This window comes from Podarcis muralis, chromosome 17 (genome assembly GCF_964188315.1).
Source record: "Podarcis muralis chromosome 17, rPodMur119.hap1.1, whole genome shotgun sequence".
In the NCBI taxonomy this organism is placed as follows: Eukaryota; Metazoa; Chordata; class Lepidosauria; order Squamata; family Lacertidae; genus Podarcis; species Podarcis muralis.
This window is the reverse complement of record NC_135671.1, coordinates 12,727,189-12,745,441: the sequence shown is the minus strand read 5'-3', so window position 1 is coordinate 12,745,441 and position 18,253 is coordinate 12,727,189. Positions and strand designations below refer to the sequence as shown.

At 43.3% G+C, this 18,253-nt stretch overlaps 1 protein-coding gene across 3 annotated transcripts; it reads right to left on the bottom strand.

Annotated features, from left to right (window-relative positions):
* Positions 1-2,625: 2,625 nt before the first annotated feature.
* On the bottom strand, positions 2,626-16,869 carry FKTN (fukutin). 3 transcript variants are annotated; one of them, XM_077921006.1, is made up of 11 exons: positions 16,714-16,795; positions 15,331-15,419; positions 14,883-15,086; positions 14,341-14,400; positions 13,071-13,274; positions 11,830-12,107; positions 10,676-10,808; positions 8,762-8,891; positions 8,167-8,300; positions 6,072-6,199; positions 2,626-5,290 (listed from the first exon to the last, which is right to left on the bottom strand). In XM_077921006.1, exons 3-11 carry the CDS (start codon positions 14,985-14,987, stop codon positions 5,077-5,079), a joined length of 1,386 nt encoding a protein of 461 aa, XP_077777132.1. In that variant the 5' UTR covers positions 14,988-15,086; positions 15,331-15,419; positions 16,714-16,795; the 3' UTR covers positions 2,626-5,076. The 3 variants fall into 3 exon arrangements, with proteins under 3 accessions (XP_077777132.1, XP_028568498.2, XP_077777133.1); XM_028712665.2 differs by lacking the exon at positions 15,331-15,419 and having other exon boundaries at positions 16,714-16,868; XM_077921007.1 differs by lacking the exons at positions 14,341-14,400; positions 15,331-15,419 and having other exon boundaries at positions 16,714-16,869.
* Between the last annotated feature and the right edge of the window lie 1,384 nt (positions 16,870-18,253).

The window sequence follows — 18,253 nt, the reverse complement described above, 5'->3', positions numbered from 1 at the left end:
TCCCACCAGATGTCAAAGAAATAAACAACTATCTGACATTTAGAAGACATCTGAGGCACTCCTGTATTGGGAAGTTTTTAATGACTGATGTTTTAGTGTAGTTTTAATCTTTTGTTGGTAGCCGCCCAAAGTGGCTGGGGAAACCCAGCCAGTTGGGCGGGGTATAAATAACAAATTATTATTATTATTATTATTCCTAAGGTTCCAGATTGCATAGCTGCCAAAACACTGCATTTGAGTATTTTCTGGTTTTAATTCCCCCCTGAATTTCAGCATAATTCCTGAATTATCCTCACAAATATACTACCAAAGCTGAACACGCTTGGCTCCAGGGCGTGAGACATGATACCACTGGTGAATCCTCACCTGTCAGTATCATTTGCCTGCCAAACAAAACAGAGAAGGCCTTCCAATATGTAAAAGAAACCATGCTGGCAGGCTATTATTTCGAATCTGGGAGACACCGAGCTCTACTTCAGTATGGTATGATTTAAAAAATGAATTCACTTTGAAACACAGTCATACCTTGGTTTTCGAACAGCTTAGTTCTTGAACGTTTTGGCTCCTGAATGCCGCAAACCCGGAAGTGACTCTGTTCTGGTTTGCGAACTATTTTTGGAAGCCGAACGGACTTCCGGAACGGATTCCGTTCGATTTCCAAGGTATGACTATAAAAGCAAGGAGGCTTCTTGAGGCCTGCTTCATGGGGAAGTAGCTGTTGTAGTTAAAACTGGTTGCATAGTGAAGATGTGGAGAGGATGTCATAGGGCGCATGCATGGAACAGAGTTCATATGCACAGGTACTCTCAGATTTTCTCAGCCGGGTTACTAGGGTTGCAGGGGTGTGGCCAAGTTATGTTCTTTTCTGAGTCCTCCTTCCTTGCAAAGACACTGTGCATACTTGAGCACTGCAGCTTTACAAAAGGCTCAGCACCTAACTAAACTGAAGTGCCTTACTTTGGTTCAAAAGTTGTCCCTGCTGTCACAGTTGAAATTCATACAGAGGCCAAAGTCAAAACGCAAGTTCTAAAGACACCAGGTCTCTATGTCCAGATCAAGGGAAGTAATGGTACCACTCTATTCTGCCTTGCTGAGACCACACCTGGAATACCGTGTCCAATTCTGGGCACCATGATTTAGGAAGGATGCTGACAAGCTGGAATGTATGCAGAGGAGGGCAACCAAGATGATTGAGGGTCTGGAAACTCCTTTACGAGGAGCGCTTGAAGGCAGCTGGGTATGTTTAGCCTGGAAAAGAGGAGATTGAGAGGACAGACGAAAGCCACCTTCAAATATCTCCAGGGCTGTCACATGGAAGAGGGAACAAGCTTGTTTTCTCCTGCTCTGGAGAGTAGGGTTCAAACCAGAACTTTCTGACAGTAAGAGCTGTTCAAGAGCTGAACGGTCTCCTTTGGGAGGTTGTAGACTCTCATTCCTTGGAGGTTTCTAAGCAGAGATTGGATGGCCATCTGTCATGGATGCTTTAGCTGAGGGTTCTTCATTGCAGGGGGACTGGACTAGATCAGGGGTCGACAAGGTTTATCTTGCCTGGGCCCAATCGGTCCTGCGGAGATCCCTCTATGGGCTGGATCATGCGTGCATGCATCTGCGCGCCCCTGATTTTCGGTGTCTGCATGCCTGTGATTTTCGGCGCCGCAGAAGTGAGTCCCTGCGCTACGCTGCACTGGTTTAGCGCAGTGCGCAAGCGGGCGTTAGGGCATTAGAGTGAGCCTTAGGTTGGTGACCCCTGGACTAGATGATCCTTAGGGTCCCTTCCAACTCTACAGCTCTATGATTCTGGAGCAATGCCATTCTCCAATTCTCCCATCTCGGCTCAGAGGCTTCTAGCATTAGAGAACCACATGCATGCCTTCACTCTCTTCAAGTGTCACAATCCATACTTCCAAATACTCATAAAAATCCAGTCATTAAATTAACAGCAAGGCAGTCCTCATTCAATCATCAAAATATATCCATTTTTGACTCTTGATTTAAACCAGTCGGTTAAATACAGTTCATTCAGCAATTTCCAAGGTTAGATTAAATTAATAATTCAAAATTGACCGGCAATAATAAATTCTTCTGCTATTAAAGTTCATCCAGAAATTAATTTCCTCATATGGATTTACTCTACAAATTCATTCATTCCATAATGGGCTCAGAAACCCTCAGCCAAGTAAATTAACTGAGCTCATTTTACCTGACAATCAAACGGAGGTGAGAAAAGCAAGATTTCTGTACTGTGCCTTGATTGGTTCCTAGGAACAAAAATCTATACCTTGTTTTGAAACACACTATATTTTAAAAATAGAAACGCAGCATTGCAGCTGCATTGGCACCAATAGCTGAAAAGGCAAGCTGGTTAAAGGAAGCCTGATCTCACTTAGCATTATATTTTCAGAAATTAAGAAGATAAGGAGGACATATACAGGCTATACCGGGATATATAGAAGTTTAACCATGTTGTTGTCTATCATGCTTGCGTTGTTGCTGTTTTTGTATATATGACAAATGTAACCTTAAAACAAGAACATTGTTGAGCACTAACTGCACATTATAAACATATTTGCCAGAGGCATAGATTTTGATCTTCCATATTCTGAATAAATGTGACATTTTCCTAAGTCTCTTTTCATAAGTTTATTAAAAAAGTTCAGAACATATGTTTTAATTTTAAAGCCTCCTTCAGATTATTTTGTACTGAGTAACATCCTTAAATCTAGGTTTAGTACATTAAAGTACATTAAAACCTTCGTCCCGAATCCAGAAAAGTTACTCGATACTAACTTGTCACATTGACTTCAATAGGACAGAAGGAACAACCAACTTTTCCTTGACAGGAGCCACTGACAAGAGCATCATTATACATTGTACAAAACAGCAAACAACTTCATCAATAAGTTAAAACACAATATTGTACATGGATCATTTAAATACTATTTGTTTTAGTGAGGGGACATGCATTAGTACCTTCTCTCTTTTTCCTTATCTACACAAGATAAACAATAGTGGTTTTTTTATTTAAAAAAAAATTCACATTTTCTGCCCACAAATAGAAATGTCTACATTATTGTGCTTTGTATAACAGAGCTCCAAACAATGCAAAACAGACTTCAGGCCACAGTGAGCCACGTACAAATAAAATATACTACGAGAACTTCTTCAGAGATAACAGTATTTCACATCGTCCTGATCGTCAGTTTCAAATCTCTTTGAACTGCTGCCCATAATAAGGTATGTGACAAATTATTTTTGATTATTTTTTTTTGTACAATGCTTCCCCCTCCCCAAGTTATCTCCTAACGATGGGGACATGGCAGGAAAGTCTTGAACTATGGTTAAAGGTCAATGATACACTATTAAAAGCAGTGCTATTTTTCTAGAAAAATAGATGCCTGAACTCACCATGAACTCACCTCGTTCTCTTAGAATGGCAATGGTGCCCATCTGAGAGTTCCAGCTTGGGGGGGGGGGGACGACCCTGATTAAAAGTAGTATGGGTTGCTATTTTCCCATGAGTGAAATCCCACTGGGAATATCTGTAAAAAGGAGCCACATTGGGATGCGGTCCCCTTTTCAGTGCTCTATGAGAATAAGAGGAATTGCTCTTATGCCTCCGTGAGTCACCTACCCCTGCATCCTATTTCCTGTAATGACCAACTGGGAACCTCAAGGAAGTCCACAAGCTCTTCTTAAATCCTTAATGCAATAGACCAAGGATGGCCAGCATCTGTATTCTGAGCGACCATACTGCGTTGCCAACGAGTAAGCTGCGAAGGGCTTTCACTCACCAGCGATGCTCCCTCAAAAGTGGTCCTGAGTGGGGGCTCCAAGAAAAACCTGGATTCGAGAGGTTGGAAGGAAGCTATGAGCAATTTAGGTGAAAGGGGACCATTTGAGTCAGATGGCCATTCAAGTAGGTGACATCATTTCCTCCTACATCCATTAGCTCCTAAAGTGATATCGGACCCTGTAGATTCAAACACAGGCTTTAACTAACAACCCATCTGTGGGATGTGATACATAGATAGCAGTCAAATACAACATTCCTTGTTTTCCTAGAGTGGACTTGCAAGGGGATGTTTGGTCCAGCCAGTTGGAACTTCCTGTTTCCTCCTGGCCTGGGACATACTTCCTCTTGCATGTGACTAGAGGTGGGCATGACTTTACCTGGGCAGGTAACAAAACCACAAGGCCTCCTCCCTCTTTTTTCATCTTCCTATTGTTGTGTGAACTGCAGTGACTGCCAGTCTGCAGTCGCTGGGGTTAACACCCCAAGTGGGGTAGATCCACAGGTATATACTTTGTAACTAAGTCTGCCTTCAGGGATCCATCTGTGAACTGAATGTGTGAGTAAACTTCTTTTATACACATTACACAAGATTGTGTCGTGTCTATTCTTTTAGGAGGGATATAAAAGGGTCTTACCAGGAATCTAATATTGAGAAGCTTAAACAAGCTTGCAACAAGCTAACCGCTGTGCATTTAAAAGGGGAATGTAAAACTCTGCTAAATTACAGAACTTGCTAGCACAAGTTAGGAAGGATATTATTAAACAATATATCCTCTCCTGCCTCCCTGAACATTCCCACAAAAACTTCCATTTCGACTAAGCACCCAAAGCCACTGCTAAATAGTCCATGGCTTGCCATACAACTGGTACCACCCACCTGTGTTTTTCCAGTTCTGGGCAGGGAGCGACACCCAGAGATTCAGCGAGCTGTGGTGTAGACATGAATGGTGGGCTATATTTGGTGACCCTTAGTTTGGGCAGAATAGGCAGCTTTTTTCTTGACTTAGGGACATTTGCTGCAACAAATGTTCAAAATGGCCGCTCAGCATTCCTTTTTCCTTACATACAACTTTTATGTAGCTTATTCCCCACCCCACCCCCCATCCTCAGCTGTAGAAAAGAGTTCTTCAGAGTTCCTGAAGCAGGACATCCATTTGCTTGCGCGTTGACCAACTGAACAGTGAATACATCTTTTACAGCATCTCCTTTGGAAATGGCTGAAGCATTCCACAATCGAAGATGCCTTGTGGGCAAAATAAATACATGTATTTGCTTTAGATTGGTCAGTAGAGTTGAATGACTTCTTCCCATTCGTTGATAGGCCAGATCCCATTGGGCTGGACGTTGGGTGGAGAGTTTTTCCAGTCCCACATCTTCACGGGTATCTTCCACTCTTTACCGTAGTTGGCTTCGATGTAATGGAGAGTTTCACATGGCACACGTACCTTGAGTTCTATGAACTCAGTCCAACATAGTGTAAATTTGGGAAACAGATACCTGTGTCGCAAAAAAAGAACAGGAAGGTTAATGATGAAGGAAAGGGGCTTTGTAATCCAATCAGTGAAATGTGGTGCGACTTTGTAGAATCTGCATACAGATAATGTTGTAAGAATTATGGGATTGAATAAAAGTGTCTGCATCCAGATTGCATATTGCAGAATTTGGGCTAAAATGGCTTCTACAACTACATACTAAACACCTTTGCATGACTTATAAAGACGTACTTTGGTTTTTGAACAGCTTAGTTCTGCTTCCTGCAGCCAATCAGAAGCTGTGCTTTGGTTTTCAAATGTTTTGGAAGTCGAACGGACTTCCGGAATGGATTCCGTTCAACTTCCAACGTACGACTGTACTGGCAAATTTGGGTTGCACAATTATAGTTAACCAGGAGGGTCCTGCACAACAAACCCACTTCCCACAAATGCTTGAATTTTTGCAATGGGAAAACTCACTAGAAAACGTGGGGAAACGCATGTCTAACTCACTGCAAACCAATCAGAATGAAATGCTCATTAAATAGCCAACAATGTCCATTCTCCCTGCAAACAAATCGAGATGAATGCTGAAAAGGTCCCCTAGAACCACACCTAGTTTTCTCCAAAAAGTGGTTTGAAAGCCACTGGTGGTTTGAAAAAGTGGTCTGCAATTCCCTCGTGGTTTATGGTTTTTATATTGGTGGTAGAATGAAGCTGCACTACACTAATTGCTAAGAATATCTCATGCTGAAGTTTGTCAAGCTCTATTTCCTTCCCCCACAGATGCCAAGTCTGACTCATACTTGAATTTCTTGCCCGATTTGGCCTGAGTTCCGCCATTCCACACGTGGTCATCCTCTTCATAGAAGAAAAATATATCGAGCTTTACTTCATCCTCTCCTTGAAAGGAGAGCTCCAAGCTGTCTTCAACCTGAAAGGCAGACAGGAAGAAAGCACCTTATATGACACAGATAATATTAAAAGAGGCTGCAAAAGTCAAACACTGCAAACATACAAGAGGGACACATGCCAGGTCTTTGTGCAATGATTTTTAGGCACAAATGACATGATACATGTTTGAGTTTTCTTTATTTTATTTTTTTCTGTTACTAAAGCATGCTTAAAATAAAGCAGCTTCTGCTGTGGAGAACCTAATCTGCACCACGCTCCCAATCTGGATTGGGGATCCTGCACCAAGTCTCCTGTTGTAAACCTTCCCAGAAGACTTGCCTACCCAAGTATTGCTAGCACTATATGGCACCCTAGGGGTTGGGGAACTAGCAACCGTGGCAGAAAAGGGTAGGAAACAAGAAGCCAGTTGGGACCTCACTCCAGACTGAGAGCTGGTGCTTCTTCAAAATAAAAGGAGATAGTTTAAGCATGCATTTTTTAAAAAAATCATAACCTGTAACTGGGCTTTGTAAGGAAAACCAAGACTGTTTCTAACAGTTTGGGCTCATTAGTCACACCAGGATTTAACGGCCTGTTTGAAACCACCTTATCCATATACAAATAAACATTTGTTCATGGTTATCAGGTATACTGTATGAGAAGACTATTTATATATCCAGCTTTTCCCCCAAGAAGCTCCAGGCGGCATACATTTTTGCCGGACCTGATGCTCAGGATGCCTAGAGGTCTGTGGAGTGGGGTGTGTCGTCTAGGGGTTTGTGTTAAGGTCAAGTTTTAATTTCGGAGAGCCTTCATTTTTTGCTGTTACTGGTATGAACGCTTTGCATCTTTATTGCTGGACTTTATCATGACTTATGTAACGACTGCTTACTTTTATTGCATGCTTGTTTTCATTTATGGCTTATGACTGCTTTTGCAACTAAGTAAATCTTTTGGTGTGGTAAGCTGTGATATATCAATATATTGCCCAAAACCATATCGTGCATATGTCCATATCGTGATATTGGTTCCATAATTTTTGACCCGGCAATATATCATGAATCAGGATGTGTGTGTGTGTGTGTGTGTGTGTGTGTGTGTGTGTGTGTGTGTTCTATTCAAAAATCACAATGTGAGGGAAGCTTTTAATGTTTGATGGATTACTGTTATTTTAATATTTTGTTGGAAGCCGCCCAGAGTGGCTGGGGAAGCCCAGCCAGATGGGCGGGGTATAAATAATAAATTATTATTATTATTATTATTATTATTATTGTTAATGCCTCTACATAGCTTCATCCTTATTTCAGACATCATGGTATATCAGTATATCACAGGTAGCACTGTGGGTTAAACCACAGAGCCTAGGACTTGCCGATCAGAAGGTCGGTGGTTCAAATCCCCTCGACGGGGTGAGCTCCAGGTGCTCGGTTCCTGCTCCTGCCAACCTAGCAGTTCGAAAGCACGTCGAAGTGCAAGTAGATAAATAGATACCGCTCCGGCGGGAAGGTAAACGGCATTTCCGTGCGCTGCTCTGGTTTGCCAGAAGTGGCTTAGTCATGCTGGCCACATGACCCGGAAGCTGTACTCCCTCGGCCAATAAAGCGAGATGAGCGCCGCAACCCCAGAGTCGGCCACGACTGGACCTAACAGTCAGGGGTCCCTTTACCTTTACAAGCCTATAAGCCGGTTTGAGCATGGAAAGGCAGCATACAAATAAACAACGCTGTTGATACATGGTTCTGTCCTCCCACCCTTTTTGTCCTTACAACAATCCTGCGAGGTAGGCTGACTAAGAGTGATAGCGACTGGGACCCTGGGTCACTTGGCAACCTTCATGACTGCAAAGAGATCTGAACCCAAATCTCCCCAGTCCAGCATCCACTGCTCCACGGTAGCTCTTCCAACACACAATATTTTCTTCCTGTTAAGAGCCTAGAATTGCACACCCTGGAAAGGAGGGGTTACAAACAGGGCAAAGTGCCCAAGTCAGGTGTGTCATTCACCAACCTTGCCAAACTTGTGCTTTAGCGGCAATCCTGCCTTCTGAAATGCTGGAATGATATCTGGCTGGTAGTCTTGAATGAAAATCCCCAAGTCCACATCTTTGCTGTAAGGAATAATATTGCACTGCCTGTACCAACCTGAAAACACAACAGTTCTGTGAGCTTCATGGCAGAAAGCTGGCACAGTACAGACCCCAAGCCCACAAAATCTACCAGCCCATGAAGATTTCTCCTAGTTTGCTGGGGACTTGCAGAGGAGGGGTTGGCAAAGGCTGTAAGGATATGGTGGCAAAGTGGGGTTAGGGAGTGGAGCAAGTTAAGGGTCGCAGTGCCTAGTTCTCTCCCATCATTACCTAAAGAAGTCTGATGACCTTCTTTCCAGGGACATTCCAAAATTTCGGCGACTACTGGGGTTTTTAAGGCTTAAGCCATTTAACCATACATGTTTCAAGCTGTTTTGGTTCATATTTCAGTTTTGGAATATGAAAATGTGTCTTTGCATGTTTGTGGGTTTTGCAGTACCTGTTAAGACACCCCTGAGTAACTGAATGCATTCAGTTCTCAATCTTAGCGACCAAACGTGACCACAAGCTCCTTACCCAGGCAAGTTCCACTGCTCAGCCAGAATCTGACTCCTAAACTGTTTAATGTCAGAGAAGCAAGATGCAGCAAGGCCTTGGCTTTCTTTCTGAATTCAACAGCATCCAGAGATACATCATCAGGGTACAGCTAAAAAATAAAAGGGAAATTGTAAACGACTCTTGCATTATTTTCATACAGTCAAGTGTTTACAGCTCCCACCAAACTACTTTTTTTTCTGCTGTTTCAGTATTTTAACTTTTGTTATGTTTTAAAGTAGGGTTGTAATTTTCCTTGATTTTTCTTGTTTTATCTTTTTGTATATCGCTTTGAAGTCTTTTACAATCAAGTGGTATATACATTTTATGAAATAAATCAATCAATATTTAATGAGCTTCAAGATATATTCAAACACAGGTAAATAACCATTTTTAATACAAATTTTTTTCTATGCCAGTATCTACTGCCGTGGCACAGAAGATACTATTATTTTCCTGCTTTCCTGTATAAGATAGATTCACCTTTGTTTCCATGCACAGGATTTTCATTCTTTGGCGCCACCAAGTGTTAAAGGATTATAGCAAAATTATTTATCAGTATTGTACTGTGGCCGGCTTCGGGACTATAATATTAAGCTACCAGTGGGCTGGATGGGTAAAAGGGTTCATAGGTTTCAAGCTATTTCCATTAACATTTAAATCTGAAACAGGACTCTGGGATCACAAAGCAAAGAACCATGCGGATACTTCTATGTACCAAGAGGAGATTTGACTTGTGATTCATGAACAGCACTCTTCCACACTTTACAGCAAACAATGTTTCCAACTGTAGTTCATTGGACCTTGGAATACATATGAGTAAATAATTATTTAAACACGAGCCACTTAAGAGATCAGAAGCTAGCTTCACCGCCATTGCTTATCTTTGGAGGTAAAAAAAAAAAAGGTAAAGGACCCCTGGATGGTTAAGTCCAGTCAAAGGCGACTAAGGGGTTGCGGCGCTCATCTCCGCTTTCAGGCCAAGGAAGCCGGTGTTTGTCCACAGACAGCTTTCTGGGTCATGTGGCCAGCATGACTAAACTGCTTCTGGTCTAGTGGAACAGCGTGATGAAAACCAGAGCGCACAGAAACACAGTTTACCTTCCTGCCGCAGCGGTACCTATTTATCTACTTGCAATGGTGTGCTTTCGAAGTGCTAGGTTGGCAGGAGCTGGGACAGAGCAACAGGAGCTCACCCCGTCGTGGGGATTCGAACCGCCGACCTTCTGATCAGCAAACCCAAGAGGCTCAGTGGTTTAGACCACAGTGCCACTCATGTCTTATATCTGTAGGATCCGTATAGCATATATAAATCAGCAAGGCAGGAGGAGTTAAATCAGGATTGCACAAATCACAATCCAGCCATGCATCGAAACAGCTCACTGTCTGCTTGACTACAACCCTCTCCTTTTATTTTCACAATCAGAGGCAAGCCGTTTAGTAGGCCACTTCAGGCGGTTCATAGGCAGCATTGGGCTTGGTGGGTCATAGGGTGTGCAAGTCTGCAGTAAGATATTTTCATATGATTCTACAGTCTGGGAACAAAGACATCCATCCACACAGTCTAGATCAGTGTTTCCGAAACTTGGGTCCTCCATCTGTGTTTTTGGTTGGTTTTTTTTTGGGGGGGGACTACAACTCTCATCATCCCTACCTAGCAGGAGCAATGATCAGGGATGACTGGAACTGTAGTCCAAGTCCACCCCCCCCCCAAAAAAAAATAATAACCAGCCAGGCAGCCAAGTTTGGGAAACCCTGATCTAGATATACTAGCATTCCCATTTAAGCATGTTAACTCTGACAACAACAACCATTTTAACCCTGGGGTGGTGGGGGAAACCAGGCAAGCAACACTGGAAAATATTTTGGGTGAAATGCTACTTGATAACCACTAACCTGGAAGAAAGATCGAGCTTCTCTGTACCTACATTCAATAAACCTGGAGTGGGACCTTTCCTCTAGGAACTGAGATGGCTCTTTTGGAATCTGGACTGTCAACCCATCAATGGAAACACTTATTAGTTCTAGCCTGTTACAAAGGAGGAAAGAGTTACATTAACAGGCCAGAAAACAAGAGCAACTTTCATGTCTGGAAGGTGAAACGAAATGAAACACAGAAGCAGCTGCAGTCGCTTCATATGCAAAGGCTGCAAATTATCTATTTTCACCCAACTACTCCAAAATAACTCATTCCATTTGGATCAAACAAGGTGTTCTGAAGCTGTTCAGCCCATCTGCACCAACAAGAAACAAATGCCTACAATGGGAAGGCAGAATGGAAAAATTAAAACAGCACCATGCTCTCATCCAGGTGAATCCCTTTAGCCAAATGGATCAGGGACTCTGCCATACAGTGGACCCTTGGGTTACGCAAGTTTCGGGTTGCGAACACAGCAAACTCGGAAGAGCGCAGAAGCGTTCTATCGCACCGCACACGTGCACAGAAGCAATGTCTCTAGATGCGGACTTTTCAGGGTACATAAGGACCCCAGGAATGAATTAAGTTTGTATCCAGAGGGTCTGCTGTACTAGAAACAACCCATCGGATACAAGGGCAGAGGTACATTACTTGCCTAATGAAAGATTTATCCGAGTGCCTTTTCCCCTTGGGGGACCATACTTATTTTCAGCTACTTGCATTTAAGGATGTGTTGCAACATGATGAGCAACAAGCTGTTTATTTCCCAGCTATTTCTTCTGTTTGGCTCCATTTTGAAGCCTCACAGCCCAGTGGCAACCACCTCCTGGTGGTAAAGGATTTCCCAAGTTTAAGATGCATTCATTTGGCCAGTCCTGATTTTATAGCCAAACATCATCACTGCACGATTCCCTGTTCTAGTGTCATGCATCAGGGTGGGAGAATAATATTGTCAGATCATGAATGTAAAACTTTTCTCCATTGCTGTAATCTCATTGACTTCAGAAATCCTGCACATCTGATTTCATTCGTCGTTCAGCAAGGATACAAGGCAAGCCGGACAGCTGTGTGCTTTGTATGAAAAACTCGTGCATCAAATAGAAACAGAATACACTGCCTTGCCATTTCTTACTTGTCGTAGGCTCCCGGGTAGCGGCCAAATGTCAACTTCCGAAAAGGTACAAACTTCCGGTCCATGTGTCGCTTCAGCCTCAGCTGTCCGTGCCAGAGGTAGTTCCCGCTCCTCTCATAAAAGACCACCAGATGGATGGCATGCGCTGCCAGTCTGAAAATGTAGTGTAAGGGAATCTCCATCCCAGAGAGGTCATCCATCCCTTCTAGACGTGGGTCTTTGCTCTGCAGCTTTAGCCACTGGAAACCTACTCTCTCAGCAGCTCGAAACAGGCCCACCTGAAATTGACACGCTGCATTTTGGCTCAGCACATTAAACACACACACACAGTCCTGCTTTGCAAAGCACTTGCTCTTCTGTTTCAAAATGAAACAGAACCCCCTCTTTGTGGGAATGCAATTATTCTTGCAATCTCCTTTTTTAGTTAGTTCATAGCTTCTCTGAGTTATTCAAGCCCCTTCGCCACTGCAAGGCAGTGATCCATGAAGGGGAGTTCTAATAAATACACTTAACCAACTTATTTGGCTTCACACAGTTCTCTGAATACCACTTAGCATTTATCTTCATACACTTCTTTTTTTTTTTTTGAGTTTTTTTTCCAATGCAGAATCATAACAAAAATTACAAACATTGAATCCAAAATAATACTATCCAGACAAGAATCCTGGGAACATATGGGGGGGGGGAGGAAAAGGGGGGGGGAAAGCAAAGGAAACGAAACAAAACTAAACAAAAACAAAAAAGCACACATCTACAGAACAAAACCATATCATTACGTACATAAACACAAATTGACTTCCTTCCTTTGTTCTAAGACCTCAAAAAATTTACTCTTACTGTATTGTTGTGTCTAATTAGATTACTTCCATCTTTGTGCTTTTTTTCACCATTTTTCTTATTCTTTAAGTGTAAGAAGTGTATTAAAACCTCTTTTGTGCTTTTCTGCAGTTTTCCTCCTGAGTAACAATACTATCTGTTAAGATATGAAGGCCAAAACAAACAAACAAAAAAAACCTTCAAATACGAACCACAGAGAGACACACTCCAATTCAATGCTGTTGTGAGGTACCTTCTAAGCAACATTTGCCTTGTGGTCAAGTCACTCACCCTGTGACTCCCCCTTTCTCAAAAATTCCTGAGAAATGCACCATAAATATTTTCATATTTTGTCTCTATGCTTACTCGATCTAACAGTTGCAAAGTTTAGCATAGATAGGTAAATAAAGATGAGACAAATTTACCTCAAGTTTCCAGGCTTTGTCCAGGACGGCAAAGGTGGTGAAGTCCCGTCGAGCACAGAGGTATCTGCATTCTGAGTGGCTGCTATCAGGAGAGGTCCTGAGCTGCTTCAAGTCTGTGTCAATTAGTCCCAGAAGCAATGGATCAATCAGATGCACAGGTATGTTGTGACTGGACATCAAACTAATGAATTTCTTAACAACGTGCTGTGTAAAGAGACAGGAAAGGGGGAAAAACATCTTTAAAAAGCTTTTGAATACCCCTAGGTCAATAAAGTATAGGGACGCGGGTGGTGCTGTGGGTTAAACCACAGAGCCTAGGACTTGCCGATCAGAAGGTCGGTGGTTCGAGTCCCTGCGACGGGGTGAGCTCCCGTTGCTCGGTCCCTGCTCCTGCCAACCTAGCAGTTTGAAAGCACGTCAAAGTGCAAGTAGATAAATAGGTACCACTCTGGCGGGAAGGTAAACGGCGTTTCCGTGCGCTGCTCTGGTTTGCCAGAAGCGGCTTAGTCATGCTGGCCACATGACCCGGAAGCTGTACGCCAGCTCCCTTGGCCAATAAAGTGAGATGAGCGGCACAACCCCAGAGTCGGTCATGACTGGACCTAATGGTCAGGGGTCCCTTTGCCTTTTAAGTCAATAAAGTAAAAATAACGGGTATCATACCGATCAAAGCAGCAAAAGAGATCTTATACATCTTAAACTCAGGGCTGCTTCTGAAGACGGTTTAGAAACTTCAGCTAGTGCAGAATTCAGCGGCCACGCTGCTCACTGGAGCAAGATGGTTTGGGCATATTACACCGATCCTGGTCTGACTGCACTGTCTATCGATTAGTTTCTGTGCCCAATTCAAAGTGCTGGTTTTGACCTATAAAGCCTTAAACGGCTCAGGACTGCAATACCTCTTTCATGTGCCTCCTCCTCGAGAGGTCCAGAGGGTGGCAACATGAGAACAGGCCTTCTCTGCAGTGGCTGTGGAATGCTCTCCCCAGGGAAGTTTGCCTGGTGCCTTCATTATACACCTTTAGGCGGCAGGCAAAAACATTCCATTTTAAGCAGGCCTTTAGCTGACCTAATCAACATCCTATACCCTTTAAAATGTGGCTCTTTTAGGGGGGCGTTATTGGGTTATTGTTTTTATTTTTATTTCATATATTGTGACCTTTTTTGTGACCCGCCCTGAGACCACCAGGTGTGGGGCGGTATATAAGTTCAATAAATAATAATAATAATAATAAAATAATAAAAATACTTTCAGTGCAAAAGTACTTACCCACCGGCTACCGTCTTGCCCTGCTTTGTTCCCTTTAATCTTGGGGAAAACAGCTCCATTCTAACAAAACCAAACAACAGAGAAGAGGCTTTGCAAGTCAAGTCCTAGTGCTACCACCAAGACAAATGAGAAGTGAAGTTTTGGTGATATTTTTCAAAAATATTGCATTTTTTATATATATATTTGAACTAATCTATTTTCAACTCGAAGAGTACACACTTCCTCTGTTGACTAACCTTCTGACATACTACACTGGAATCAAACTATAAAGATAGCAATGGAGCTAGAAAGCTCCACTCCACTTGACCAGAAAATGGCCAGACCGTAACCTGGAACATATGAAATCTGACTTTAACCATGTTTAAGCCATATTGATTTCATTGGAATTTACTACCAAGCAGGAATGTTCAATACCAAGCAAGTTTCAATCTCGCGTCTCCCATCTTATTTTAACAAATCACTATAAACACTTGTTTGGATTCATTCTGCTGAATGTAGCTGTGTTGTGTTGTTGTTTTTAAGTGAGCTGTCAGAGTTCTTACCCTTGGTGATAAATAGTATTTATAATAGTACAGCTGGAACAGGAGAAAGACTGAGCTTGTCAAAGTAAGAAGGCCCAAAACCACGTTCTTGTTAATTCTCTGCATTAGTCTTCAGGGCTCTCTTGACTATCAGTTGAAAGCAGGAGCTTCGTTCTTCTCATTTTTTCAAGTAGTCTACCAAGGTCTCTCCAGTGGAAAATAAAGCTGGGGAAAAGGGGAGGCAGGAACTTGAAATTCAATGAAGTGTTTGTAACAATTTTATATAAACGAGAATCATTGTTTTGTGCAAAGCACATTAATGCTTGTTCGAATTACTTTTAAGTCTCTTAACAATGAGAAACATCAAAGTGCTTGTGTGAATCCCTGTTGGTTAGTAGCATAACACAGCTAGGTTCTCAGATTCACCCCCCCCTTTCTCCCAAAAGTGTTTGAAAAAGGAGGAGCTAACCTTTTTCAGGTGCTTGAAGACAGCATCCCTCCAGGGAACTGCACTAATCAGGGAGTTATATTCCCCTCTGGACTCATTCAGTGATCAATCTGATGACAGGGACAGAGAATGTGCATCCTCATCAGGGTGATGGGAAGAGCAGAGAGGGATAAACCTCTCCACCAAATCCCAGTGCCATGTCTACTTTTAATCACTCCCTTTTAAATTATTACTGTCTCTGCTAAAAATCAGTGGGGTTTTGCTGGTGGTAGGGTCACACTGAGTAATTCCTACCTGCAGCACACTATCAAAGGTACAAAGCAATCATAAACCAAGTTTGTTCTTTCGGGGCTTGTCATGGGCTCCCACATCCGGTGCTTAAAGCACATTCAATGCACATCTCTCTCCCTGCCTCCAAAGAATCCTAGGAACTGTTGTTTCCCCCTCACAGAGCTACAGTTCCCAGCAGCTTCTCACATGCACACGCCCTCCCATCAGATGTCAAGGAGATAAAGAACTACACAACTTTTAGAAGACATCTGAAGGAAAGCCCTGCGTCAGGAAGTTTTTTATGTTTGATGTTTTACTATGTTTTTATATGTGATACTCTGCCCAGAGCGGCTGGGGAAACCCAGCCAGATGGGAGGGGGTATGAATTATAAAATTATTATTTTATTTTGTTACATTTGAATACCGCCTTTCATCTGCAGATGTCACAACATAAGAATACGAGATTAAAAAAAACAAGGGGATAAACAACTGCACAACTTTAAGAAGACATCTGAAGGCAGCCCTGTTTAGGGAAGTTTTTGATGTTTTATCGTGTTTTTAATACTCTGTCAGAAGCCGCCTTAGAGTGGCTGCAGAAATCCAGTCAGATGGGCGGGGTATAAATAATAAATAAATGATTATTATTAATAAGCTAAGCAGCCAAATGGCTCCTTAAACCAGGGCTACAGTGGCCAAAACACAATGCCTAGTTGCCATTTTGGAGCCGGATATTTCCAATACAACTTTTTTGGGTCTCCAATTGCCCGGATAAAAATATTGTGGGTAGAATTTGGCAGGATGTGTTGTTAGTGTGTGGAAACTGGCAAGATCCAAGGACCCCCAGGCAGGCAGGCGCCTCCAAGGTGGCAAAATGCGCCTGGCGAATTTCGAACGCTGCCGGGGGGGGGGGCCCGGCGGGGTTGGGCTAGATGACCCTCACGGGTCCCTCGCAAACCTCCCCGTTTAACTTTATTTAGCAGCTGCTATATTTAATGTTGTCGTCCTCCCCCCCCCCAACCTTGACCTCGGGGCAGCGTTAAAAGAGGAGCCTAAGGCGGACCCAGCAAGAAAGCCGCCCCACTAAAAAACAACAACACGCCTCATAGGAACTGCCTTCCTCCGCGTCCCTCTTACCTGACGGTGCGCCAGGCAGGTAGGAGCCGAGCGACGGGATTCTGCCGTAAAGCGAAGCCCGCCCTTTACGGCACCGGCAGCCTCACGGCGGCGCGAGGAGAACATAGAGTTAAGACGGGAGGGAGGGAAGAGTCCGTTTACGAAGGCGCGCAGGTCGCCTTTTCCCCCTTGAAACCTCATTTCCGGTTCCCGTTTGAAGGGCCTCTCTGTTTGCAAGGAGGGACGGAAAGCGGGGGTGGGGTTGTGCCCGCACTGTTCGGTGGGGAGCCGGATGTGTTGCGTCGCTTCACTTGAGGCTCCGACCCCCTTTGGGGGGGGGGGAATTAAAGCTGACGCCCGGTGTGCGCGTGCGTGGAAGATGCTGCGTCCCCAGCTGTTCCCAACAAGCCGCAGCTCCCAACGTGTCTGAGGCTGCTGGGAGCATAAGGGGAGGGAAGGTCCCTTCGGTTTGACTTCCCCTCCTGGAGGTGCACTGCGTTGCCTCTCGACGTAGATGGAGGCAGACATCAGGCCGACCTTTTGGTTACTTTTCATAGGTGTTCGACAAAGGGATACACTAAAAATAAATTGCTAATATAGTTTAATAATAATAATGGTAAAGTTAAGAGGGGGGACACCCATCCTGCAAACTTGCACTCGGGAGGTATGTGGGTTTTATTTTTGCACGTGCTGTGCGGTGTCCTGCAGCTCCTCTAACACGGCGGAAGGCACCAGTTTGAAAATGGGGAAACACACACTGAGGCAGCTACACCTCCGTTCATTCATTCATTCTGGCCCTAGAATGGTATGAGTTGGTCCAGTTGGAAGGGACCCGGAAGTTCTAATCCAACCCCCTGAAATGCAGGAATCGACTAAAAAGCATCCCTGGCAGGTGGCCATCCAACCTCTGCTTTAAAAAACAACAAAAAACTTCAAGGTTTTTTTCACCACCTTCTGAGTCATTATTTTGTCATTTCATACGATTTTTATACCGCTTGACTTAAAAACAAAAAACTCACCTCAAAGTGGTTTACTAAAAGATGAAAAAACATGGGGGCGGGAAGAGACACCACCACAGCCCTACTTTAAAAGCATTGCAAGAGATAAAATACTGAAACAGATTAAAATTACTTTAAAGTTTCTAAGGTAGGCTTATCTGGACAAAAACATTTCCGCAGGCATCAAAAGGAGCACAGCAAAGGGGCCTGCTTTATTTCAATAGGCAGAATTTTTTAATTTATCAGGTGAGGTTGCAGCGCAAGGACTGGAAATGCTATTTGTAACAACTATTTGCAAAAACAAAACCCACACCACCATGCAATCCTAGCAGCTGTTCTAAATTCAGGTCAAGCAGGACAGCTTCATCCTAGGCTAAAAAATGGAAGTGTCTAATCTACACTTCATTATTGACAAGCTGTGCCATAATTGTGGTAAAACAACAACCACCACCCGCTTGGAACTAAATTGATTTTTCTCATCTGAGAGCTACTGGAAGGCTGATCCAGCACTACCACCATACAAATATATGGTTCCCCAATACATATCTTTAAAACAGTTAAGC